This window comes from Somniosus microcephalus, unplaced genomic scaffold (assembly GCF_052327205.1).
Source record: "Somniosus microcephalus isolate GS21.2 unplaced genomic scaffold, FLI_Smic_1.0 unresolved_chr3, whole genome shotgun sequence".
In the NCBI taxonomy this organism is placed as follows: Eukaryota; Metazoa; Chordata; class Chondrichthyes; order Squaliformes; family Somniosidae; genus Somniosus; species Somniosus microcephalus.
The window spans coordinates 67217918-67243807 of NW_028225181.1; the positions used below are offsets into that span (position 1 = coordinate 67217918).

Below are 25890 nucleotides of genomic sequence, written 5' to 3' on the forward strand. Positions count from 1 at the left end.
TGTCCTTGAAGAGGACTAGTTTGCAGAGTTCTGGGGATAAAGCTGGGGTGTGGGACTAAATTGGACAGCTCTTTCAAAGAGCCGGCACAGACACGATGGGCCGAATCACCTCCTTCTGTGCTATTAGATTCTATGATCAGTGTGAACACGCTGGTGTCCCTTAAGGCTCTTCGAGATTTTAAAGCTCTTCCCACAGTCAGAACATTTAAAGGGTCTCTCGTCAGTGTGAACTCGCTGGTGTATCAGCAGGTGAGATGAATGAGTGAATCACTTCCCCCACACGGAGCAGGTGAACGGCCTCTCACCAGTGTATAGGAGCCGGTGTCTCTTCAGCTCCCTGGAGCTTTTAAATCTTTTCCCACAGCCAGAGCATTTAAAGGGGTTCTCTCCAGTGTGAACTTGCTGATGGGCCAGCAGGTTGGAGGACCGAGCGAATCCCTTCCCACACACGGATCAGGTGAACGGCCTCTCCCCAGCGTGTAGGAGCCGGTGTCTCTTCAGCTCCCCAGGGCTTTTAAAGCTTTTCCCACAGTCAGAACATTTAAAGGGTCTCTCGTCAGTGTGAACTCGCTGGTGTATCAGCAGGTTGGAGGGCTGAGCGAATCCCTTCCCACACACGGAGCAGGTGAACGGCCTCTCCCCAGTGTTTAGGTGTTGTGTCTCTTCAGCTACCAGGACCTTTTAAAGCTCTTCCCACAGTAAGAACATTTAAAGGGTCTCACGTCAGTGTGAACAAGCTGGTGTGTCTGCGGGGTGGAGGACTGCAAGAATCCCTTCCCACGCATGGAGCAGGTGAATGGCCTCTCCACAGTGTGGAGGCACTGGTGTCCCTTCAGATCCCGGGGCTTTTAAAGCTCTTCCCACAGTCAGAACCTGTAAACGGCCTCTCATCAGTGTGAACAAGCTGGTGTCGCTTCAGATGCCCGGGGCTTTTAAAGCTCTTCCCACAGTCAGGACATTGAAATGGTCTCTCCCCAGTGTGAACTCGCTGGTGTGTTTGCAGGTGGGATGAACAAACAAATCCTTTTCCACACACGGAGCAGGTGAATGGACTGTCCCTGGTGTGACTGTGCCGTTGAACTTCCAATGCAGATGGGGAACTGACTCCCTTCCCACTGTCCCCACCTTTACCCCGTTTCTCCCTGGTGTGACGTTGCACGTGTCCCACCAGGTCACGCGATCGGCTGAATCCGTGTCTACACACTGAACACGTGTGCGGTTTGTCATCGCTGCTTTCTTCTTCCATGTGCAAAGGCCGATGATATTCAGGTCCTGATGAATCGACCGACCCTCAGATTTTGACGTGATGTTTGGTCTGAGCTTCCCGCCTGTAACTGCTCCACTTCTATAACCCTGTAAATCGAGTTCAGAAAAGGATCAGAGGCAAACTGTTGTTTAATTTTCCCCTTTCCGAACCTAGGGGCAGTGAAGCTGATTTTCAGGCCCCAGCTGCTGCACAAGTTGTTTGAAAGGATCAGCAGTAATGGTGGCTGTAATACCCACAAGCCCCCGGCACTGCAGAATGCGCTCTGTTGACTGAGTCCTGCGCATGTGCTCATGGCCCCCGCGCTCTCCTGCTCTACAATCACCCGTTCCGATCGGTCCGCAATGCGCATGCTCAGGGCACAAAACCCCACGGTTGGAACATCGGGCATGCATGCGGAGCTGCAACATCTGGTATGCATGCGTGGCTCAGGTGGGAGCGAGTCAGTGTTTCGCCTCAGCCGCCAGGGAGGTGCGCATGCGCAGGACAACCCAACATTCTTCCTGTCAGCAATCACTCCCTCGTTTCTTTAATATAAACAGAAAATGCTGGAAATACTCAGCAGGTCAGGCAGCATCTGTGGAGAGAGAAACAGAGTTAACGTTTCAGGTCGATGACCTTTCGTCAGAACTACTTCTTCTTTCGTGTCAGCTGTGGCTCAGGTGGTAGCACTCTCGTCTCTGAGTCAGAAAGTTGTGGGCTCAAATCCCACTCCAGAGATTTGAGCACAAAAATCTACGCTGGCACTGCAGTGCAGTACTGAGGGAGTGCGGCACTGTCAGAGGTGGCATCTTTCTGATGAGACGTTAAACTGAGGCCCCGTCTGCGCTCTCAGGTGGACGTCAACGATCCTATGGCACTATTTCAAGAAAGAAATGCTTGCATTTATATAGTGCCTTTCATGACCACCAGACGTCTTGAAGTGCTTTACAACCAATGAAGTACTTTTGGAGTGTAGTCACTATTGCAATGTGGGAAAGAGCAGGGAAATTATCCCCGGCGTCCTAGTCAATGTTTGTCCCTCAATCAATGTAACAAAATGATAGATTATCTGGTCATTATCACATTGCTGTTTGTGGGAGCCTGCTGTGCGCTAATTGGCTGCCGCGTTTCCTACATTACAACAGTGACTACACTTCAAAAATACTTCATTGGTTGTAAAGCACATGCCCAGAGGACACCAACCCCCCTCCCCCACTCGGAGCTGCGCCTGCGCACTCGGATCCTGCCGGACGGAGTTGGCGCGGGGCATTCCGGGGAAAGGCCTTGATGTCGGTTCCACAGTCGCAATCGGTGATGCAAAGTGAGTTTTCTCCGCTCCGATTGGGCAGAGAATCGCGCGGGGTGGGGGGGAGCGGGTGATCGGGAGAGAGTAAAGAGAAATAGAAAAACCTGAGAGTCCGCGAGGCCCCAGACCGAGCGGCGTCAGTTGGACGGTCCAGGTGATCTCCTCGGGGACACGTCACCCGGGCCCGCGGCATGATTGACGGGAGCTTCCGACCAATAGGGAGCGAGCAGGGCGGGGCTGGAGGAGCGAGCTGGCGGCGGGTCCTCCAACCAATCGGAGAGCCCGAGGGGCGGGACTAGCGCCGGCTGATTGTCTGATCCGCAGGGCAGCGAGTTTCTCCAGTCCCTTGTTCAGGGCCCGGGGCCAGGGGAGGCTGTGGGCCTTTATTCCCCTCATTGGACACAAGGCTCTTTGGCTCACAACACACTGGCTCAGGTTTTAATAGAGACTTTTTCAATTCATCAATAAAAGCAGATAAACCTCGTGCTTCTGTGGAACAAACTTTCTAACATTTTACAGAATCATAGAATGGTTACAGCACAGAAGGAGGCCATTCGGCCTATTGAGCCCATGCCGGCTATCTTCAAGACCACTTCAGGGAGTCCCACTCGCCGCCCTTTCCCTGTAACCCTGCAAATTTCTTTCCTTCAGGTACTCGAGGGGCCGAATTGCCAACTCCTGCTCCTATCTTCTATGTATCTATAATCCGAGGCACAGGTAGGCCCCACAGTGGCGGTGGCGGCGGACCTGTGAGGAGCAGTGGCAGTGATATAAAGTGAGGTGGTGGAGCAGGTAGGCCCCACAGCAGTGGACCTGTGAGGAGCGGCGGCAGTGATATAAAGAGCGAGGCGGCGGAGTTTATAGGGTGTCTGTAATTCTTGTGACACTTCCTGTGTCCCTGATAACCATGTGTGCAGGAAGTGTATCCAGCTGCAGCTACTGACAGACCGCATTGTGGTGCTGGAGCTGCGAGTGGATACATACTGGAGTATTCGCGATGCTGAGGACATCGTGGATAGCATGTTTAGGGAGTTGGTCACAGCGCAGGTAAAGGCTGCACAGGCAGGAAGAGAATGGGTGACCACCAGGCAGAGTAGCAGGCGCAGGCAGGTAGTGCAGGGGTCCCCTGTGGGCACACCCTCTCAAGCAGATATACCACTTTGGATATTGTTGCGGAAGATGGCTTATCAGGGGAAGGCAGCAGCAGCCAATTTCCTGGCACTGTGGGTGGTTCTGCTGCACAGGACGGGAGGAAAAAGAGTGGGAGAGCTATAGTAATAAGGGATTCTATTGTAAGGGGAATAGATAGTCGTTTCTGCGGCCGCAAACGTGAATCCAGGATGGTATGTTGCCTTCCTGGTGCAAGGGTCAAGGATGTCTCAGAGTGGCTGCAGAACATTTTGGAAGGGGAGGGTGAACAGCCAATTGTCGTGGTGCATATAGGTACCAACGGTATAGGTAGAAAAATGGGATGAGGTCCTAAAAGCTGAATATAGGGGGTTAGGAGGTAAATTAAAAAATAGGACCTCCAAGGTAGTAATCTCAGGATTGCTACCAGTGCCACGTGCTAGTCAGAGTAGAAATAGAAGGATATTTCAGATGACTACGTGGCTAGAGGAATGGTGCAAGGGGGAGGGATTCGAATTCCTGGGACATTGGAACCGGTTCTGGGGGAGGTGGGGCTAGTACAAACCGGACGGTTTGCACCTGGGCAGGTCCGGGACTGATGTCCTAGGGGGAGTGTTTGCTAGTGCTCTGGGGGAGGGTTTAAACTAAATGGCAGGGGGTTGGGAACCTGAGCAGGGAAACAGAGGAAAGGGAAACAAGGAAAGAAGCAAAAGACAGGAAGGAGAAAAACAAAAGTGGCAGTCAGAGAAATCAAGGGTTTAAATCAAACATAGCCACAGTAAATAATAATTCTAAAAGGTGTAAGAGTGTTAAAAAAAACAAGCCTGAAGGCCTTGTGTCTTAAGGTGAAGAGCATTCGTAATAAGGTGGATGAATTAGTTGCGCAAATAGAGGTAAACGGATATGATATGATTGGGATTCTGGAAACATAGCTCCAGGGTGACCAAGGCTGGGAACTCAACATCCAGGGGTATTCAATATTCAGGAAAGATAGGCAAAAAGGAAAAGGAGGTGGGGTAGCATTGCTTTTTAAGGAGGAGATTAACACAATTGAAAGGAAAGATATTAGCTCTGATGATGTGGAATCTGTATGGGTAGAGCTGAGAAATACCAAGGGGCAGAAAACATTAGTGGGAGTGTTATACAGACCTCCAAACAGTAATGCGGAGGTTGGGGATGGCATTAAATGGGAAATTAGAGACGCGTGCAATAAGGGCACAGCAGTTATCATGGGTGACTTTAATCTACATATAGATTGGGCTAAACAAATTAGTAACCATACTCTGGAGGAGGAATTCCTGGAGTGTTTACGGGATGGTTTCCTGGATGAATATGTCGAGGAACCAACTAGAGATCAGGCCATCTTAGACTGGGTATTATGTAATGAGAAAGGATTAATTAGCAATCTTGTTGTGCGAGGCCCCTTGGGTCAGAGCGATCATAATATGATAGAATTATTCATTAAGATGGAGAGTGAAGTAGTTGACTCAGAGACTAGGGTCCTGAATTTAAATAAAGGAAACTACGATGGTATGAGGCGCGAGTTGGGTAGGATTGCTTGGGGAATGTTACTCAAAGGCTTGATGGTGGATAGGCAATGGCAAACATTCAAAGATTGCATGGATGAACTACAGAATTTGATCATTGCTGTTTGGCATAAAAATAAAACAAAAAAGGTGACTCAACCGTGGCTAACAAGGGAAATTAGGGATAGCATAAGATCCAAGGAGAGGACATATAAATTGGCCAGAAAAAGTAATAAACCTGAGGATTGGGAGCAGTTTAGGATTCAGCAAAGGAGGACAAAGGGATTAATTAAGAGGGGGAAAATAGAGTATGAGAGTAAGCTTTCAGGGAACATAAAAACTAACTGTAGATATGTGAAGAGAAAAAGATTGGTGAAGTCAAGCATAGCTCCCTTGCAGTCAGAATCAGGGGAATTTATAATGGGGAACAAAGAAATGGCAGGCCAATTAAATACATTCTTTGGTTCTGTCTTCACAAAGGAGGACACAAATAACCTCCCAGAGATGTCGGGGAACATAGGGTCTAATGAGAGGGAGGAACTGAAAGAAATCAGTATTTGTAGGGAAATGGTGTTAGGGAAATTGACGGGATTGAAGGCCGATAAATCCCCAGGGCCTGATAATCGACATCCTAGGGTACTTAAGGAAGTAGCCCTATAAATAGTAGATGCATTGCTGGTCATCTTCCAAAATTCGATGGACTCTGGAACAGTTCCAATGGGTTGGAGGGTTGCTAATATTACCCCACTATTCAAAAAAGGTGGTAGAGAGAAAACGGGGAATTATATCGGTAGTGGGGAAATGCTAGAGTCCATTTTAAAAGATGTAATAGCAGAGCACTTGGAAACAGTGACAGGATCGGACAAAGTCAACATAGATTTACAAAAGGTAAATCATGCTTGACTAATCGACTGCAATTTTTTGAGATTGTAACTGGTAGAATAGATAAGGGAGAACCAGTGGATGTGGTGTATTTGGACTTTCAGAAGGCTTTCAATAAGGTACCGTAGAAGAGATTAGCGTGTAAATTTAAGGCACATGGGATTGGGGGCAAGGTACTGACTTGGATAGAGAACTGGTTGGCAGACAGGAAGCAAAGAGTTGGAATAAACGGGTCTTAATCCGAGTGGCAGGCAGTGACTAGTGGGGTACCGCAGGGATGGGTCCTAGGACCCCAGCTATTCACAATATAAATAAATGATCTAGACAAGGGAACTAGATGTAACATCTCCAAGTTTGCAGACAACACAAAGCAGGGTGGGCGTGTGTGAGGAGGATGCCGAAAAACTCCAGTATGATTTGGACAGGTTGGGTGATTAGGCAGAAGCATGGCAGATGCAGTATAATGTGGATAAATGCGAGGTTATCCACTTTGGTGGCAAAAACAGGAAGGCAGATTATTATCTGAATGGTAATAGATTGGGAGAAGGGGAAGTGCAACGAGACCTAGGTGTCTTTGTGCACCAGTCGCTGAAGGTAAGCATGCAGGTGCAGCAGGCGGTTAAGAAGGCAAATGGTATGTTGGCCTTCGTAGCGAGGGGGTTTGAGTACAGGAACAAGGATATCTTGCTGCAGTTGTACAGGGCCTTGGTGAGACCACATCGTGAGTATTGTGTGCAGTTTTGGTCGCCTTATCTGAGGAAGGATGCTCTTGCCGGGGAAGGAGTTCAATGAAGATTCACCAGGCTGATACCTGGGATGGCAGGAATGACGTATGAGGAGAGATTGAGACGATTGGACTTGTACTCACTGGAGTTCAGAAGAATGAGAGGGGATCTCATTGAAACTTATAAAATTCTGACAGGACTGGACAGACTAGATGCAGGAAGGATGTTCCCAATGGTCGGGGAGTCCAGAACCAGGGGTCACAGTCTAAGGATACGGGGTAAGCCATTTAGGACAGAAATGAGGAGGAATTTCTTCACCCAGAGAGTGGTGAACCTGTGGAATTCTCTACCACAGAAGGCAGTAGAGGCCAATACATTAAATATATTCAAGAAGGAGTTGGATATATTTCTTAAGGCTAAAGAGATCAAGGGGTATGGGGAGAAAACAGGGACCGGGTACTGAATTTTGATGATCAGCCATGATCGCATTGAATGGCAGAGCAGGCTAGAGGGGCCGAATGGCCTACTCCTGCTCCTATCTTCTATGTTTCTATGTTTGTATGTTTCTATGCTTCAGTTTGAGCTGGAGTGGAGATGGAGGAGAAGCTGCTGGGTTTAACCCCCAGGAGGACCCTACAATTTCCAATGTGAGACTGTCAAGGGAGGTGGATTCTAGGGGAGATTGGGTTGTTAAACAGACACTGTCCGTACAATGTAAAAGAGTATTGTTTTAGGAACAAGTATTTCTGTACAGGCTTTTAATCCAGTTTACATCTACAGATTTGTTTTAATTCATTCTTGGGATGTGGGCGTAGCTCGCAAGAGCAGCAAATATTGCCAATCCCCAGTTTCCCGTTGAGAAGGGGGTGGTGAGTCGCCTTCTTGAACTACTGCAGTCCGTGTGGTGAAGGTATTCCCACAATGTTGTTCGGTAAGGAGTTCCAGGATTATGACCCAGCAATGATGAATATATCTGAGTCAGGATGATGTGTGACTTGGAGGGGAACTTGGATGTGATGGTGCTCCCATACAACAGCTGCCCTTGTCCTTCTAGGTGGTGGAGGTTGCAGGTTTTGGAGGTTCTATCAAAGTTCTGGTCGAGTTGCAGATGTATAAAGTTCCTTTCCTTCGGCTCCTCCCCCTCCCACTCCCACCTCTCTCTCTCTCTCTCTCTCCTCCCATAGAGGCCAGAGTCTTGTGTAGGCCCAGACCAGGTGGTGGATTCCCTTCCCTGAAGGACATTAGTGAACCAGTTGGGTTTTTATGACAATCCGGCAGCTTTCATGGTCACTTTTTTCGAGTGCCAGCCCCACAAATGACCAGATTCACTGAGCTCAATTTCACAACCTGCCTTTGTTTTCTTGTGGGTTGTCTCTCACGCTCCCTGTTTTAAATTAATTTTACAGGGCACTGGAAGGGGAGGATTTACAGACAGGAAGCTCAAACCAAACATCACTTCAAGATCTGACAGAGTCACTCGACTCATCGGATCTGAATATCACCGGCCTCTGAACATGGAAGCAAAAAGCACCGTTCACAGCGGGGAGAAACCGTACACGTGTTCTATGTGTGGACGAGGCTTCAACCATTCCTCTGGCCTATCGAGACACAAGCGCATTCACACCGGGGAGAGGCCGTTCACCTGCTCTGAGTGTGGGAAGGGATTCACTGATTCATCCAACCTGCTGACACACCAGCGTGTTCACACTCGGGAGAGGTCGTTCACCTGCTCTGAGTGTGGGAAGGGATTCACTAATTCATCCAACTTGCTGACACACCAGCGTGTTCACACCGGGGAGAGGCCGTTCACCTGCTTTGAGTGTGGGAAGGGATTCACTGATTCATCCACCCTGCTGAATCACCAGCGAGTTCACACTGAGGAGAGACCTTTTAACTGCTCGGACTGTGGGAAGTGCTATAAAGGTTCCGGGGAACTGATACGCCATCAACGTGTTCACACTGGGGAGAGACCGTTCACCTGCTCTCACTGCGGGACTGGTTTCAGGCGATCATCTGAGCTCATGGTACACCAGCGCACTCACACTGCGGAGATGCCGTTCAGGTGCTCTCACTGCGGGACTGGGTTCAGGCAGTCATCTGCGCTCACTGTCCACCAGCGCACTCACACTGGGGAGAGGCCGTTCACCTGCTCCATGTGTGGGAAGGGATTCACTCAGTCATCCCACCTGCTGAGACACCAGCGAGTTCACACTCGGGAGAGCCCGTTCACCTGCTCTGAGTGTGGGAAGGGATTCATTCGCTCATCCACCCTGCTGAGACACCAGCGAGTTCACACTCGGGAGAGCCCGTTCACCTGCTCTGAGTGTGGGAAGGGATTCACTCAGTCATCCAACCTGCTGAGACACCAGCGAGTTCACACTGGGGAGAGGCCGTTCACCTGCTCAGTGTGTGGGAAGGGATTCAATCGTTCATCCAACCTGCTGAGACACCAGCGAGTTCACAAGTGACTGCAGGGGTTGGATTCTGTTGTTGCTGCTGTTAATCACATCCAGGACTGAACCATGTTCATTCTGACAGTTGGGGATTGTTTCTGCTGATGTTAAACTCCAGCCCAGTTCCCGGAGTTTTTAATATGCTGGATAGATGTCAAATAAATGAACTTTGTTTTAAACACATTGTTGTAGATTTTTGTCTTTCCCACCTGAGTGTTTAGCATCACCTGGCTGGAGCTCAGAAAGGACAATCTGGGGGAGGATCGTATGGTGGGAACAGAACTCCAGCCTGGACACAGTCCTTCAGGTCCACACTGAGGGGAAACGGCACTTGGTCTTTCTTGTCTCTCTTCACTGACAGCAAAGTTGCCATGCGGGTTAATCTCGAGGTGTGTGAGAAACGTATCCCAGCCGCTCTCTGCCATGGTTCAGAGCTCCTAGGCATGGAACAGAAGGTTCCTTTAGGAATGTACCCCAGTCCTTTTTTTTTAATGGCCTTATTAACCTGTGTTGCTACTTTTAGTGATTTGTGTATCTGTATCCCTGGATCCCTCTGCTCCTACAGCCCATTTAGACTCTTGGGGGAAATTCGGTGGCACCCCCTTTGGGTCGCTAATGTCACCGGAGCTAATTTTAGCCCCCTGAAAATGTTAGCGCCCCTGCGCATTAAATTCAGTGGTAGCGCCCCAGGCAGGAGGCGGGGTGCAACTGGAGGCACTCCCCTCCCTCTTGAGGGGCTACCAGTGAATTTCACGGTGCTTTGTGTAACAGCGCCATGCCCGTCGGCACATAGCACCGCGTCATAGCAGACTTCTCTCCCTGATTAAAGCAGAGGGGCCTACCACTGTGCACACCGGGGCCCTGCTGGACCACCAGGGAGCAGGGTGTCAGATCAAGAGGAACACCGGGCTGAGCAATCATGGCCAACACCCCGAAGAAGAAAGGGGAAGGGGGCAGGTGCTGGCAGTTGGCCAAAATAAAAATTTGCCGCCCGACAACTGCCCTTTAACTGGTGTCGCCGCGGCTGCAGGAACGACCCCTGACCCTGTCTGACATATCGTCCGGCGATAGGTCAGGGGTCGCAACCCAAGGTTGCAGCCGGGGTGCTGTGCATGGCGATGATATCATTGCCGGCGGTGCAGTGCCGCGGGGAGCTACGGACTACCTCCGCCACTAACCTCCCGCTGAATATCGCGGGAGGCACAAAGCAACCCAATTTCACCCCCTTGTTGTCCAAGTAGTGTGCGGCCTCCTTATTCTTCCCACCAAAACACCACCTCACACTGATCTATAGTGAAATTCATTAACACACCACCTCACACTGATCTATAGTGAAATTGATTAACACACCACCTCACACTGATCTATAGTGAAATTCATTAACACACCACCTCACACTGATCTATAGTGAAATTGATTAACACACCACCTCACACTGATCTATAGTGAAATTCATTAACACACCACCTCACACTGATCTATAGTGACATTCATTAACACACCACCTCACACTGATCTATAGTGAAATTCATTGTGCCAATTACACGCCCATTCTGAAATTTATTAATGTCTTCTTGCATTTTGTCTTCCTCAGTATTAACTCTACCTCCCAATTTGGTGTCATCGACAAATTTTGAAATTGTACCTCTGATTCCCAAGTCCAAATCGTTTATGTAAATGGTGAACAATAGTGATCCCAGCGCCGATCCCTGTGAAACACCACTTCCCACCTGTTGCCAGTCTGGGTAGCTACTCCCAACCCCTACTCTCTGTTTTGTAACCAGCTTGCTATCCGTAAACAGTATGTAAGATCGACAAGATGACCAAGGTCAGGCCGTGTGGAGTGAAGGGCCAGGGAGCAGAATGGATGAAAAGATGGCTACAAAACAGAAATCAGAGGGTTGGAGTTAAGGGAAGTTTGTTGCGATCTTTCCATCCATTCTGCTGCCTGGCCCTTGACTCCACACGGCCTGACCGTGGTCATCTTGTAGACCGTACATACTGCAGACTCAGTGAACCAGTGGTGGAGGGGGTGGATATTGAGTCCTGTGGCAGGGGCGCTGATGAAGTGGATTTCTCTGTGAGTTTTGAGGCATCGCTAGTGGCGTTTTTCACCTCTTTCCACTTTAAAAAAAAACCTTGCTGCCAGTTTATTAAAGCCATTAACAGCCGCTCAGGTTGGACACACCAATATATGAGGCCTTGTTTCCCTCAATGACAGACCTGAACCCGAGTTAGAAAACATTTAGTAATTAAACCAGACTGGGCGGGGCCTGAGGTGCGAGTTAGTGACGGAAAATTGGTGGCCAGCGTACTTCACACCAGGGCTGAGGATCCGGGGACTCGGGTTTCTGTGTCATTTATTGATTAATTTTGTTTATTGCCCAATCTCAATCAGACTGGCGGGTCATCTCGCTGTCTGACGGAGGTGAGGGTCTCCAGTGGAGGGCTCTCTATGCGGGAGTCCTGCCCTGCATCATTGGGGATCTGGGGTGGAGACTGTTGCAGGGAGCTGTCGTGTGCAACAGTTTCTAAGCTCCATTCCGGACTCCAAGGTCAGATGTGTTTTTTGCAGCCTAGAGGACTCCACGGGCCGTGTATATATTCAGTGTGAGAGGTTGCAGCCCCTGGATAGTTACCTGAAGGGGCTGCTCCTCAACTCTTGGTTACACTTTAGCCCCACGCTCCTAATCTTTGGCCGCCCAGTGCGGAGGGGGGGTGGGTAAGTCGCAGGATCTTTCCTGGACCTGCTCTTGGGCCTGGTGAAAACAGCAATTTGTAGGTCCAGGATGGGCGGGGCCCATGGGGTGGGGTCACTCTGGCTGCCTGCCCCTCTCCCGTGGTCTTGTCCATTCCTGGGTGGCCCTGGAGAGGGAGCAGGCAGTGCTTTGACCGGTACGCTTGATGCCTTCTGTGAACGGTGGGCACCTCAGGTTAAAGAGGGTATGATTAAGAAGTTTGCAGATGATACTAAAATCGGCTGTGTGGTTGATACTGAAGGAGGAAGCTGCAGACTGCACGAAGATATCAATACATTGGTCAGGTGGGCAGAACAGTGGCAAATGGAATTCAATCCGGGGAAGTGTGAGGTAATGCATTTGGGGAGGACTAACAAGGAAAGGGAATACACATTAAATGGTCGGACACTTGAGTAGTTTAGAGGAACAAAGGGACCTTGGAGTGCATGTCCACAGATCCCTGAAGGTAGCAGGCCAGGTAGATAAGGTGGTTTAAGAAGGCATACGGAATGCTTGCCTTTATTAGCCGTGGCATAGAATACAAGAGCAGGGAGGTTCATGCTTCAACTGTATAAAACACTAGTTAGGCCTCAGCTAGAGTACTGCATGCAGTTCTGGTCACCACATTACAGGAAAGATGTGATTGCACTAGAGAATGTACCGGGAAGATTTACAAGGATGTTGCCAAGAGTAGAGAATCTTAGCTATGAGGAAAGTCTGGATAGGCTGGGTCTGTTTTCCTTGGAACAGAGGAGGCTGAGGGGAGACCTTATTGAGGTGTATAAAATTATGAGGGGCATAGATAAAGTGGATAGAAAGGACCTATTTCCCTTAGCAGAGGGGTCAAAAACCAGGGGGCACAGATTTAAAGTAATTGTTGGAAGGTTTAGAGGGGATTTGAGGGGAAATGTCTTCACCCAGAGGGTGGTGGGGGTCTGGAGCTCACTGCCTGAAAGGGTGATAGAGGCAGGAACCCTAACCACATTTAAAAAGTACTTGGATGTGCACTTGGGATGCTTTACCCTGCGGGGCTACGGACCAAGAGCTGGGAAGTGAGATTAGGCTGGATCGCTCTTTGTTGGCTGGCGCGGACACGATGGGCTGAAATGGCCTCCTTCCGTGCTGTAACTTTCTATGATTCTAAGTGGCAATAATCGATCCTCACAGTCACATTATGATTGAATTATTATTTGTGAGTGTCGCTGTATTGTACAGTTATTATTCATAGAATAGATTCATAGGGACTTACAGCACAGAAGGAGGCCATTCGGCCCATCGTGCCTGTGCCGGCTCTTTGAAAGAGTCGTCGTGTTTAGTCCCACATCCTCACTTTTTGTCCGTAACCCTGTCAGTTGCTCAAGTTCCCGTCCAACTCTGCTTTACAATTATTAACGGAATCAGCTTCCACCATCTTTTCAGGTCGAGTGTTCCAGATCCCCACAACGCTGAGTGGAAACATTTCTCCTCATCTCTCCTCTAGATCTTTTGCCAATATTGTTGAATCTTTGACCTCTAGTTATTGACCCACTCACCAGAGCGAATGTTTCTTTCCCAATTTATTCTATCAAAATCGCTCACCATCTCGAAAACCTCTATTAAATGACCTCTGAACCTTCTCTGTTCCAAGGAGGACAGTCCGAACTTAGAACATAAGAAGTAGGAGCAGAAGTCGGCCATACGGCCCCTCGGGCCTGCTCCGCCATTCAATAGGATCATGGCTGATCCGAACCTAGACTCACGTCCACTTCCTTGCCCGCTCCCCGTAACCCCTAATTCCCTTATCAGCTAGGAAACTGTCTATCTCCGTTTTAAATTTATTTAATGTCGCAGCTTCCACAACTCTCTGGGGTAGCAAATTCCATAAATTTACTACCCTCTGAGTGAAGAAGTTTCCCCTCATCTCAGGTTTGAAAGGGCAGCCCCTTATTCTAAGATTATGCCCCCTAGTTCTAATCTCACCCATCAGTGGAAACATCCTCCCCGCATCCACCCGATCAAGCCCCCTCACAATCTTATATGTTTTGATAAGATCGCCTCTCATTCTTCTGAACTGCAATGAGTAGAGTCCCAACCTACTCAACCTTTCCTCATAAGTCAACCCCCTCATCTTCAGAATCAACCGAGTGAACCTTCTCTGAACTGCCTCGAGAGCAAGTATATCTTTTCTTAAATATGGAAACCAAAACTGTACGCAGTATTCCAGGTGTGGCCTCCCCAGTCTGTCAATATGCTTCTATTATGATCTCTTGATCTGTGGCCATAAAAACCTTCAGTCTCAGCCCTTATTATAGAATAATAGATGGAGTATATTCTTTGTGGCTTACACAATACTGCTTGACCAATTTGGACTTCTGCTTAAAGCCCAAATCATAAGGCAGTAGAATGTACCAGGACAACCCGACCGGATTATTAATTTCAATTAATTTTATTACTTTTCCTCAAGTGTGGGGCCCAGACTTGTCCACAACACTCCAGCTGAGGCCTAACCTGTGATTTATGAAGGTCCAGCATCATCTCTTTGCTTTTATATTCTATTCCTCTGTTTATAAACCCAAGTAACCGGTTATTGGTTGTTTAATATCTGTGGGGCACTGGGGCACTTGCCTTCATGGGTTTTGCTCCAGTCTGGTGTCACTGGGGCAACTCAGAGTCACCCCTACAGGTGGTGAACAATGGCCCAATCTCAATCGGATGACAAACATGAGGAGAAATGTTTTCACTCAGAGAGTTGTTGGGATCTGGAACGCTCAGGGAGTGGGTTAATGAACCCCGGGATCCCTGATAGCCAGCCAGGATCTTGTGCTGCTGCTGTGCCAGAAGAGAGGAGAGGAGAGGACAGGTGAGGTCTCTCTCTCTCTGTGTCCAGGAGGAGAGACCACATCTGTTGCTGCTGCAGCTACTATTGGGGTGCCAGAGGAGAGGAGAGACCAGGAGACCATACCAGAGCTAACAACAAAGGGAAGCCATTCCATCACTGTTTCCCCAACTGGTCTCCATTACAGGAGAGGGAGAGAGGGGAGAAAAACGAACATCCTACATCTGTTCAGAAGGAGGGAGAGCCGTTGGAGAACTTCTACAGGTGGGTGTTTCATGGTGCACTCTCATAAAGACTTTGTATTTAAGTGGGGGGGAGGAAAGAAGAAGAAGAAAACATCTAGGGGTGTGTGTGAGTGTGTGTGGCTCTTGTAAAAACTAGGCCACACACACCACTAGCAAACACCCCTCCCTATTGCTTGACCTGGGACAGCTGGAGCTGCCCAGGCGAAGTCATCATTTAATTATCACATCGTTAAGACCTGGTGGTGGACGGAGCCTGGGCATCTCCAGCTTTATTTTCCCAGGTGAAGACATCTTCTCCCCCCACAAGAAGACCATCAATAGAGATTTATTTTTCGGGGAGTGCACCCCTGCGAGCACCCACCCACCATCTTGAGTGGAGACCCAGCCCCTGCGGCCCCTGCGTCATTTGTATTCGGCAGGAGTTGCCTGTCCCTTGGGAGGGTACGACAAATGAGTCTGTCCCGCCTGCGCCTCCTGGGGACGGGGAAGAGACCCTGCGCATGGGGGGGACCGCGGATCTACCCGCGGAGGAAATAACAAAAGAACCGTTACATCTCGCCATGTTGGCACGCTGGAGACTGGGGTGGGCGAGGCCAGTGAGGCTGGGCTCGCGCAGTACAGTCCAGACCATTCCCAGCCGCTGCTCGACGTGGCCGATGAATGTATTCAAGCTCCCCAGTCTGCTGGGTTGGTGGCTGATGGCGGTGAGGGGGAAGAACCCCTGACACCGTCTCCGATGCTGTCGCTGGGGATGTTGGTGGAAATGGGGATAGTGTTCTCCCTGGTTTCCCCGTGCACCGCAGTGCCTGGGGCAGAGGGGGGCACCGAACCACTGCCGCCTCCTGACCCGGCACCGCCGGAGGAGCCCAGGGAGGAATCCTCTGCTGCCGATCCTGGGGATGGGATCGGGACAGAGGCGGGGCTGGCTGATGACGACCTCCCGGTGGAGAGCACCGGGGACGAGTCAGACTCCATCGCCAGTGAGGTGGTAGATACCCTCGTGCCCCCCTCCGGGTAACCCCTCATCCCCGTTGTGGAACTCCAGGACTTTCTGGCTGCATGCCAGGGTCGCCCTGGCAAAATCCGGCTGGCCCTAGACAGATGGTCAGATCTGGCGCTGCTCGTCGGCTCCGTCCGTGCCACTGTCAAATCCATGGGCGCGGACGAGAGAGCGGAGCTGCGCGAGCAGCATCGCATCAACAAGTTCCTCGCTGGGCTGCTGAGGGAGTGGCAGTCGAATAGTGGCCACTCTCCCTCCTCCCATTAGGTTAAGTAGAGGTTGCACTATGCTCTTGTCATGAAGATAACCATAGCCAGCCTCAACTTCAATGGCAGCAGAGATGCACGCCGTAGATTTAATAACTTCTCGGTCCTCTGGGATGGGAGGTATGCAGTGTGCTTCCTGCAAGAAACCCACACCATTCCGGAGGACAAGGCCACGTGGCTCCTGGAGTGGCAAGGAGGGGTCAGCATGAGTCACCTCTCCAACTATTCCAGTGGGGTGGCTATCTTGCTGGCCCCGCATTTTCAGCCAGAGATCTTGGGGGTCAAGGAGCACGTGCCGGGCCGCTTGCTCCAGGTCACTGTTCACCTGGGGGGCATGCCGCTCCATCTAGTGAACATGTACGCCCCCGCGGCCGGTGCGCAGCAAGTGCGATTCTTTGAAGAAGTGTCCGTTCTTCTGGGCTCCATCGACATCGGCGAGTGCGTCATCCTTGCGGGGGGGATTTTAATTGTACCCTCGAGGCGAGGAACCGTTCAGGTCCCCCATACAGCCTGGCAGTGATGGAGAAGTTGAGGGACCTGGTCGGGTCCTTCGACTTGGTGGACGTCTGGCGAAATCTCCATCCCGACTCCAGCGCCTTCACTTATGTGAGGTCTGGAGGAGGAAGGTCCAGAATCGACCGCCTTTACATTTCCTGGGCATACGTCTCCTGCATTCTGGCGGTTTCCATGCGGCCGGTGCCAGGCACGGACCACCACCTGGTGTGGGCGGAGCTCGTTCTGTTACACACACGGGGGGTGGCCCGCGTACTGGCATTTTAACAACCTGCTGCTGGAGGACGAGCGGTTCCGGGATTCGTTTCGTCAGTTCTGGGCCGACTGGAGAAGGAAGCGGGGGGGCTTACCCTCCTTGAGGCTATGGTGGGATGTGGGCAAGGCTTACGTCCGTCTCTTCTGTCAGGAGTACGGGAGGGAGTCGACCAAGAGGCGGGAGGCCCAGGTCGGGCGGTTGGAGAGGGTGGTGCTCGACCTGGAGTCCCGTCTCGGTCAAGTCATCGAGGACTCAGCCCTGCGGAAGGTGTACGAAGAGAAGAAGGGCGCGCTGAAGGACCTGCAGCCCATCGGGTCCCGAGGCGCGTATGTGAGGTCGTGGATCCAGATCCTCCAGGACCTGGACCGCGGCTCCCCCTTCTTCTACTCGCTGGAAAAAAGACGGGGGGCCCGTAAGCAGCTCTTGGGGCTGCTGGCCGATGATGGATCTCTTGTCTCGGATCCGGAGGGGATCAGCGTGGAGACCCAGGCCTATTACGGTGCTCTGTTCTCTCCGGATCCATCCAGCGAGGATGCGCGCAGAGTTTTGTGGGAGGACCCGCTGAAGGTCGGCACGGAGGGCGGCGAAAAATTGGACGCTCCGCTAAGCTTGGCGGAGCTGACCGGTGCCCTCGGTCAGCTCTCGAGTGGAAAGTCCCCAGGGCTGGATGGGCTGACCGTGGAGTTCCAGAGGGCATTCTGGGACGTCCTGGGGGGCGACAATGCGTGGGTCCTGGGGGAAAGTCTGGTGACCGGGGAGATGCCCCTCTCGTGGTGCAGGGCCTGCTTCATAAGAGGGGCGATCTCCGCTTTTAAAAAACTGGCCCCCGGTCTCCCTCCTTAGAATGGATTATAAAATTTTTGCCAGGGCCATGTCCGCCTGCCTTGGCACCGTGCTGGCCCACATGATCCACCCCGACCAGTCCTACACGGTCCCGGGCCAGACTATCCACGATAACATCCATCTGGTTCGGGAACTGGTCCACCATTACCAGAGGGCTGGTCTGTCGGTTGCCTTCCTTTCCCTGGATCAGGAGAAGGCATTCAACAGGGTGGATCACGAGTATCTCTTCGGGACTCTGCGCGCATTCTGGTTCTGGACGCATTTTGTCACCCGGATCTGACTTCTGTACGCCACCACGGAGTGTCTGATAAAAGTTGTACAAAGAGCCGACACTTGAGCTCTGTGAATGTCATTAAAAAAAAACACAAAAAAAATGAACCAAAAAATAATAAGTAAAAACAAAAACTGCTGGTAGGCTGTGCCGCAGGGTTTATAAAGCTGGAGAACGGTCTCAAGCCCGAATGAGATCCAGCAGCCCAGTCTGTGTTCCACCGAACAGCAGCTGTGAGGCTTTTTCTCGGTGACAGGCCTGGGTTACGCGCTGCCATCTTGGTGGAGGAAGGACAGACCGGTTCCACCTGCAGCACGGCAAAAAAAATAAAAAATAAACTGCGGGTAGGCCACGCCGCAGGGTTTATAAAGCTGGGGGGGGAAAAAAACTGCGGGTAGGCCGCGCCGCAGGGTTTATAAAGTTGGAGAACAGCCTCAGACCCAAATGAGATCCAGCGGCCGAATGTGTTCCGCGGACGGCAGCGGTGAGGCTTTTTCTCGGTGACAGGCCCGGGTTACGCGCCACCATCTTGGTGAAGGAAGGACAGACCGTTTCTACCTGCAGCAGGGCGCATGCGTGGCCATCATTGTACAGGAACAGAGAGTGGGCAGGGCTTCAGGGTCCCAGTGACCAGGAGAGACAATCATTGACTCATGATTTTATTCTCACTCTGCACACAGCAGGTGTAGAACGGAATCAACCAGAGTAGAGGGAGAGGGAAAACTGGGAGTGGAGGAAAGAAATGTTGGAGCTGGTGCGATGGGTTTGGATTTCAGCACAGGGAGGAGGGAGAGTGTGTGGGATGGGGATTTACAGCTTTGCGGTTAAAATGTGTTATTTTGGTCATATTTCTAGATTTGCCATTTTCTGCCCACAGGGCAATCACAGTGAACTGACCAACACCTCAGCTTGTCAGAATAGGGCAGGTGGAACCGAGCCAGAGGCAGCTCTGGGACTTCATCTTCTGAGCATTGGGTTGGGAAAGAAGAATTCCATTGTTTATTGGGCCCTGGCGAGCACTGCCCTCCCTCCCACAATTTTAATATTTTGATGCATCTGTCTATTTATACACTAGGAATGTTTTAATTACTTTCACAGCAAAATGCATTTATTATTAAACCTCCACAGAAGGCAACTGTGGTAACAATTGAATAAAACTCAGAGAGTTGTCGGGATCTGGAACGCTCGACCTGGAAAGGTCATGAGCTGATTCCATCAATGATTTTAAAAGGGAGTTGGGCGGGTACTTGAGGATGAGGATCTTACAGGGTTACGGACAACAAGCAGGGATGTGGGACTAAGCACGAGTGCTCTTTCTAAGAGCCAGCACAGGCACGATGGGCCGAATGGCCTCCTTCGTGCTGTACTTTTCAATGATTCTATGAAAACTAACAGAACCAAACAAAGAAATGATCTTTGATGAAGTTCTGATGAAGGGTCCCAGACCTGAAACGTTAACTCTGTTTCTCTCTCCACGGATGCTGCCTGGCCTGCTGAGTATTTCCAGCATTTTCTGTTGTTATTTCAGATTTCCAGCATCTGCAGTATTTTGCAATTATAAAGAAATGATCTTCCTTGGTTATTGATCATTTCACTAAGAGTTCTCTATACACCAACAACAACTTTTTAAAAATTCATTTATAGAATGTGGGTGTCGCTGGCTGGCTAGGCCTGCATTTAGTGCCCATCCCTAATTGCCCTTGAGAAGATGGTGGTGAGCCGCCTTCTTGAACCGCTGCAGTCCATATGGTGTAGGCACACCCACAATGCTGTTAGGAAGGGAGTTCCAGGATTTTGGCCCAGCGACAGTGAAGGAACGGCGATACAGGTCCAAGTCAGGATGGTGTGTGGCTTGGAGGGGAACTTGTAGGTGGTGATGTTCCCATGCGTCTGCTGCCCTTGTCCTTCTAAGTGGTAGAGGTCACGGGTTTGGAAGGTGCTGTTGAAGGAGCTTTGGCGAGTTGCTGCAGTGCATCTTGTAGATGGTGCACACTGCAGCCACAGTGCGCCGGTGGTGGAGGGAGTGAATGTTGAAGGTGGTGGATGGAGTGCCAATCAAGTGGGCTGCTTTACCCTGAATGGTGTCGAGCTTCTTGAGTGTTGTTGGAGCTGCACTCATCCAGGCAAGTGGAGAGTATTCCGTCACACTCCTGACTTGTGCCTTGTAGATGGTGGAAAGGCTTTGGGGAGTCAGGAGGTGAGACACTCGCCGCAGAATTCCCAGCCTCTGGCCTGCTCTTGTAGCCACAGTATTTATATGGCTGGTCCAGTTCAGTTTCTGATCAATGGTAACCCCCAGGATGTTGATAGTGGGGGATTCAGCGATGGTAATGCCATTGAATGTCAAGGGGGGATGGTTAGAGTCTCGCTTGTTGGAGATGGTCATTGCCTGGCACTTGTGTGGTGCGAATGTTACTTGCCACTTGTCAGCCCAAGTCTGAATGTTTTCCAGGTCTTGCTGCATATGGACACGGACTGCGTCAGTATCTGACGAGTCTCGAATGGTGCTGAACAGTGTGCAATCATCAGTGAGCATCCCCACTTCTGACCTTATGATGGAGGGAAGGTCATTGATGAAACAGCTGAAGATGGTTGGGCCTAGGACACTGCCCTGAGGAACTCCTGCAGTGATGTCATGTGATTGAGGTGAATGACCTCCAACAACCACAGCCAACTTCCTTTGTGCTAGGTATGATTCCAACCAATGGAGAGTTTTCCCCTTGATTCCCATTGACTTCAGTTTTGCGAGGGCTCCTTGATGCCAGTCGATCAAATGCTGCCTTGTTGTCAAGGGCAGTCACTCTCACCTCACCTCTTGAGTTCAGCTCTTTTGTCCATGTTTGGACCAAGGCTGTAATGTGGTCAGGAGCTGAGTGGCCCCGGCGGAACCCAAACTGGGCGTCAGTTAGCAGGTTATTGCTGAGTAAGTGTCGCTTGATGGCACTGTCGACGACACCTTTATATAGAGCTTTTAAAACATCTCAAGGCACTTTACAGTCGGGTAAATAGACAACAATCGACACACATATTTTGTTTGTGGTCCAGTGCACTGACACAAAGTTCCTTCACAACTGTAACAATTTTATTGCTGTTGCTGTGAAGGCTGTGCTCGCTCTGCTCGTACACCTGGTCTCCAAAGGAGGCAAAACAGGACTAATGCTGCCGAGCTCAGCTCTTTTTGATCAGAAAATATCAACTGTTTCGCCTCGCCAGGAAATGCACAAAAGAGGCAGCAGTGCTGATTGGCTGCCCAGGAAAGTCCTATTTAGATTAAACTCCTTCACCCAGAGGGTGCTGAGAATGTGGAACTTGCTGCCACAGTGAGTGGTTGAGGCGAAGAGCATGGATGTATTTAAGGGGAAGCTGGATAAACACATGGGAGAAAGGAATAGAAGGAGATGCTGATAGGGTGAGATGAAGAGAGATGGGAGGAGGCTCGTGTGGAGCATAAACACCACATGGACCAGTTGGGCCGATTGGCCTGTTTCTGTGCTGTACAATCTGTGTAATTCTATGTAATAAGAGAGGAGAGAATGTTCCATAGAAACTAGAAATATCTGTTCCAAATTTTAATCCTGAACTTAGTGATGTCTTTTGTAAACTGCTTTTACAGGGAATATCATCGGCCTTTGAATGTGGAAGGAGAAATGTTTGCCTGTTCTGTCTGTGGGAAAAGATTTCAAAGATCGGTGTGACTGGAAAAGCACCGAGACACACACACCCGAGTGAGAGTGTTCCAGTGCACTGACTGTGGAAAGAGCTTTAACCAGTTACACAGTCTGAAAAAACATCGCACCGTTCACAGCGGGGAGAAACCGTACACGTGTTGTGTGTGGGGATGAGGCTTCAACCGATTGTCCAACCTTGAGAGACACAAGGACACCCACACCACGGAGAAACTGTGGGAATGTGGGGAGTGTGGGAAGGGATTTAGCTCCCCGTCCCGGCTGGAAACTCATCGATGCAGTCACACCGGGGAGAGGACGTTCACCTGCTCCAAGTGTGGGAAGGGATTTAGTCAGTCATCCCACCTTCTGACACATCAGCGACTTCACACTGAGGAGAGACCATTCAGTTGCTCTCACTGTGGGAAGAGGTTCAGGCAGTCATCTCACCTCATTGAGCACCAGTGCATTCACACTGGGGAGAGACTGTTCACCTGCCCTGTGTGTGAGAAGGGATTCACTAATTCATCCACCCTGCTGATACACCAGCACATTCACACTGCAGAGAGGCCATTCACCTGCCCCGTGTGTGAGAAGGGATTCACTAATTCCTCTGACCTTCTGAGACACCAGCGCATTCACACTGGGGAGAGGCCATTCACCTGCTCCGTGTGTGGGAAGGGATTCAATCAGTCATCCAACCTGCTGACACACCAGCGAGCTCACACTGGGGTGAGGCCGTTCACCTGCTCCGTGTGTGGGAAGGGATTCAATCAGTCATCCAACCTGCTGACACACCAGCGAGCTCATACTGGGGTGAGGCCGTTCACCTGCTCTGTGTGTGGGAAGAGATTCAATCAGTCATCCAACCTGCTGAGACACCAGCAAGTTCACAAGTGACTGCAGAGGTTCGATTCTGCTGTTATTGCTGCTGTTAATCACATCCAGGACTGAACCATGTTCATTCTGACAGTTGGGGTTTGTTTCTGCTGATGTTAATAACCCCTATATCTGGGCTGGATTTTAATATTCTGGATATATAGCTGATTGAGTTGTTGGGGCTGCAGTGTCCCTTTAAGTACTGCTGTCTGATCTTTCCCCTTAATTTCTGATGAGTGTTCCTGAAATATTTTACAATAAAATTATGAACTTTTACTTCAATCGTATATTAATCTTTGCTATAAAATCTACAATTAATTGTCTGAAAGATTCCATTGATTATCATCTCCAATTAGAAAGTGCTGATTAATCCTCGCTGACAACTCTTACTGACTTGCACATTACACACAGTGGCACCTCCATTATCCACCAGAAAGAAGGGGAATGGGAATTGGTGGAGAATCGAGAGTCCCCAAATGTTGCCCCTCCCATCTGGTACAGCAATCCCCTCGGCACGGGAATAGAGACAAGTCCAGTTGTAGTGACGGGATGAGTTAAAGGTATTTACTCAGACAGGCGGAAGGCGGAAAGTGGTGTTCCACGGGGATTGGTGCTGGGACCACTGTTGTTCACCATTTACATAAATGATTTGGACTTGGGAATCAGAAGTACAATTTCAAAATTTGCTGATGACACTAAATTGGGGGGTGTCGTTAATACTGAGGAAGACTGCGATAGCATCCTTGTAGAATTATTCAGTTGTGTTTAGTAAATAGCACCATCTTTTAATTTGCTTTTACTGATCACATCACTGTATAGTTATGTGAAAAACAGAAATCATTAAAAGCTCCCAATTTCAGAATTGTTAGATTCAAACTCAACTTCTTCCAAGTACAATCTAACATTTCAAAAATTGTAATGGATGTAGGTGAGATATTAGGACTGTTGTCTAACACAATCCAAACACAGTGACACACAGACAGATGGGCAGGTGTAGCTTCACAGTGAATCCTTTCAAGCCTCACTAAAAAGTGGCAGACTGGCAATCCATTGTTCACTAATGGAGTTGTGATCTTTGTAAATTAAGAAATGGAAATGTGTCAAAGAGTTGATTAACAGAGTGGGGCATCATCTTCCTTTGATTTCTATTTCTGACACCAGGCAACAGAAAAAGGTCATTACAACACGACATAAACAGACTCTTCAGGTGTGAGACATCAGACTTCAGAACAACACGTCTGCCAGCTCTGGCCACAAACCTCAGTACAGTCAACCTTTCAGCAGCTGCAGCCCTGATTAAATAACTAGTAGTTTAACATGTCTAGTAGAACTTGTGTATCAAAATAGAAGAAATATATTTGTGACACACACGCAATTAATAATTCAATCACAATGTGATTGTGAGGATCGATTATTGCCTCTTCATACCTTCCATGTCCACCGGTCGAGGAAGGTATCAAGTGAACCGGTGGACACCGCCTGCTCCCTCTCCAGGGCCACCCGGGCAGGGACAAGACCGCGAGAGAGAGGCAGGCAACCAGAGTGACCCCCCATGGGCCCCGCCCATCCTGGATCTACAAATTGCTGTTTTCGCCAGGACAAAGTGTAGGTCCAGGAGAAGATCCTCCGACTTACCCACCCCCCTCCGCACCAGGTGGGCAAAGATTAGGAGTGTGGGGCTAAAGTGTAACCAAGAGTTGAGGAGCAGCCCCTTCAGGGAACTACACAGGGGCTGTAACCTCTCACACTGAATACATACACAGCCCATGGACTCCTCTAGGCTGCAAAAAACACATCTGGGCTTGGAGTCCGGAAAGGAGCTTCAAAACTGTTGCACACGACAGCTCCCTGCAACAGTCTCCACCCCAGATCCCCAATGGTGCTGGGAAGGACCCCCGCAAAGAGAGCCCTCCATTGGGGACCCTCACCTCCGTCAGACAGCAAGATGACCCGCCAGTCTGATTGAGATTGATCAATAAACAAAATTAATCAATAAATGACACAGAAACCCGAGTCCCCGGGTCCTCAGCCCTGGTGTGAAGTACGCTGGCCACCAATTTTCCGTTACTAACTCGCACCTCAGGCCCCGCCCAGTCTGGTTTAAATACTAAATGTTTTCTAACTCGGGTTCAGGCCTGTCATTGTGAGGGAAACAAGGCCTCATTCATTGGTGTGTCCCACCCGAGTGGCTGTTAATGGCTTTAATAAACTGCCAGCAAGGTTTTTTTTAAAGGTGGAAAGAGGTGAAAAACGCCACTAGCGATGCCTCAAAACTCAGAGAAATCCACTTCATCAGCGCCCCTGCCACAGGACTCAATATCCACCCCCTCCACCACTGGTGCACTGTGTCTGCAGTATGTACGGTCTACAAGATGACCATGGTCAGGCCGTGTGGAGTCAAGGGCCAGGCAACAGAATGGATGGAAAGATCGCAACAAACTTCCCTTAACTCCAACCCTCTGATTTCTGTTTTGTAGCCAGCTTTCCATCCATTCTGCTGCCGGGCCCTTCACTCCACACGGCCTGACCTGGGTCATCTTGTCGATCTTACATGCAGTTTATGGATAGCAAGCTGGTCACAAAACAGAAAACAGAGAGTAGGGGTTGGGAGCAGCTACTCAGACTGGCAAAAGGTGGGAAGTGGTGTTCCACAGGGATCGGTGCTGGGATCACTGTTGTTCACCATTTACAGAAACGATTTGGACTCGGGAATCAGCACAATTTCAAAATTTGTCGATGACACCAAATTGGGAGGTAGAGTTAATCCTGAGGAAGACAAAATGCAAGAAGATATTAATAAATTTCAGAATGGGCGTGTAATTGGCAAATTAATTTCACTGTAGCTCAGTGTGAGGTGGTGTGTTAATGAATTTCACTACAGATCAGTGTGAGGTGGTGTGTTAATGAATTTCACTGTAGATCAGTGTGAGGGGGTGTGTTTTGGTGGGAAGAATAAGGAGGCCACTCACTACTTGGACAAGGGGGTGAAATTGGGTTGCTTTGTGCCTCCCGCGAAATTCAGCGGGAGGTTAGCGGCGGAGCTAGTCAGTAGCTCCCCATGGCACTGCACCGCCGGCAATGACGTCATCGCCACGCGCAGCACCCCGGCTGCAAACTTGGGTTGCGACCCCTG

The 25890-nt window shown here is 50.0% G+C and overlaps 2 protein-coding genes across 2 annotated transcripts in view; both read left to right on the top strand.

Moving 5' to 3' along the window:
- Nucleotides 1-25890, top strand: part of LOC147091836 (uncharacterized) — a 1030142-nt gene that overhangs the window by 56870 nt on the left and 947382 nt on the right. The window contains exon 3 of the mRNA XM_085976902.1: nt 8354-9277. Within this exon, the coding sequence (XP_085833028.1) occupies nt 8354-9277 (924 nt within the window). The remainder of the gene's footprint in view (nt 1-8353; nt 9278-25890) is intronic.
- LOC147091837 (uncharacterized) lies at nt 15828-22778 on the top strand. Its single transcript, XM_085976455.1, has 2 exons — nt 15828-16044; nt 22057-22778. The coding sequence occupies exons 1-2, from the start codon at nt 15828-15830 to the stop codon at nt 22776-22778; spliced, it is 939 nt and encodes a 312-aa protein (XP_085832581.1).

Coding starts and splice junctions, on each gene's coding strand:
- LOC147091837 (XM_085976455.1), top strand. CDS start 15,828: ATGGGGATAGTGTTCTCCCTGGTTTCCCCGTGCACCGCAGTGCCTGGG. Junction 16,045..22,056: donor CGAGTCAGACTCCATCGCCA/GTGAGGTGGTAG, acceptor TGTGGGGATGAG/GCTTCAACCGATTGTCCAAC.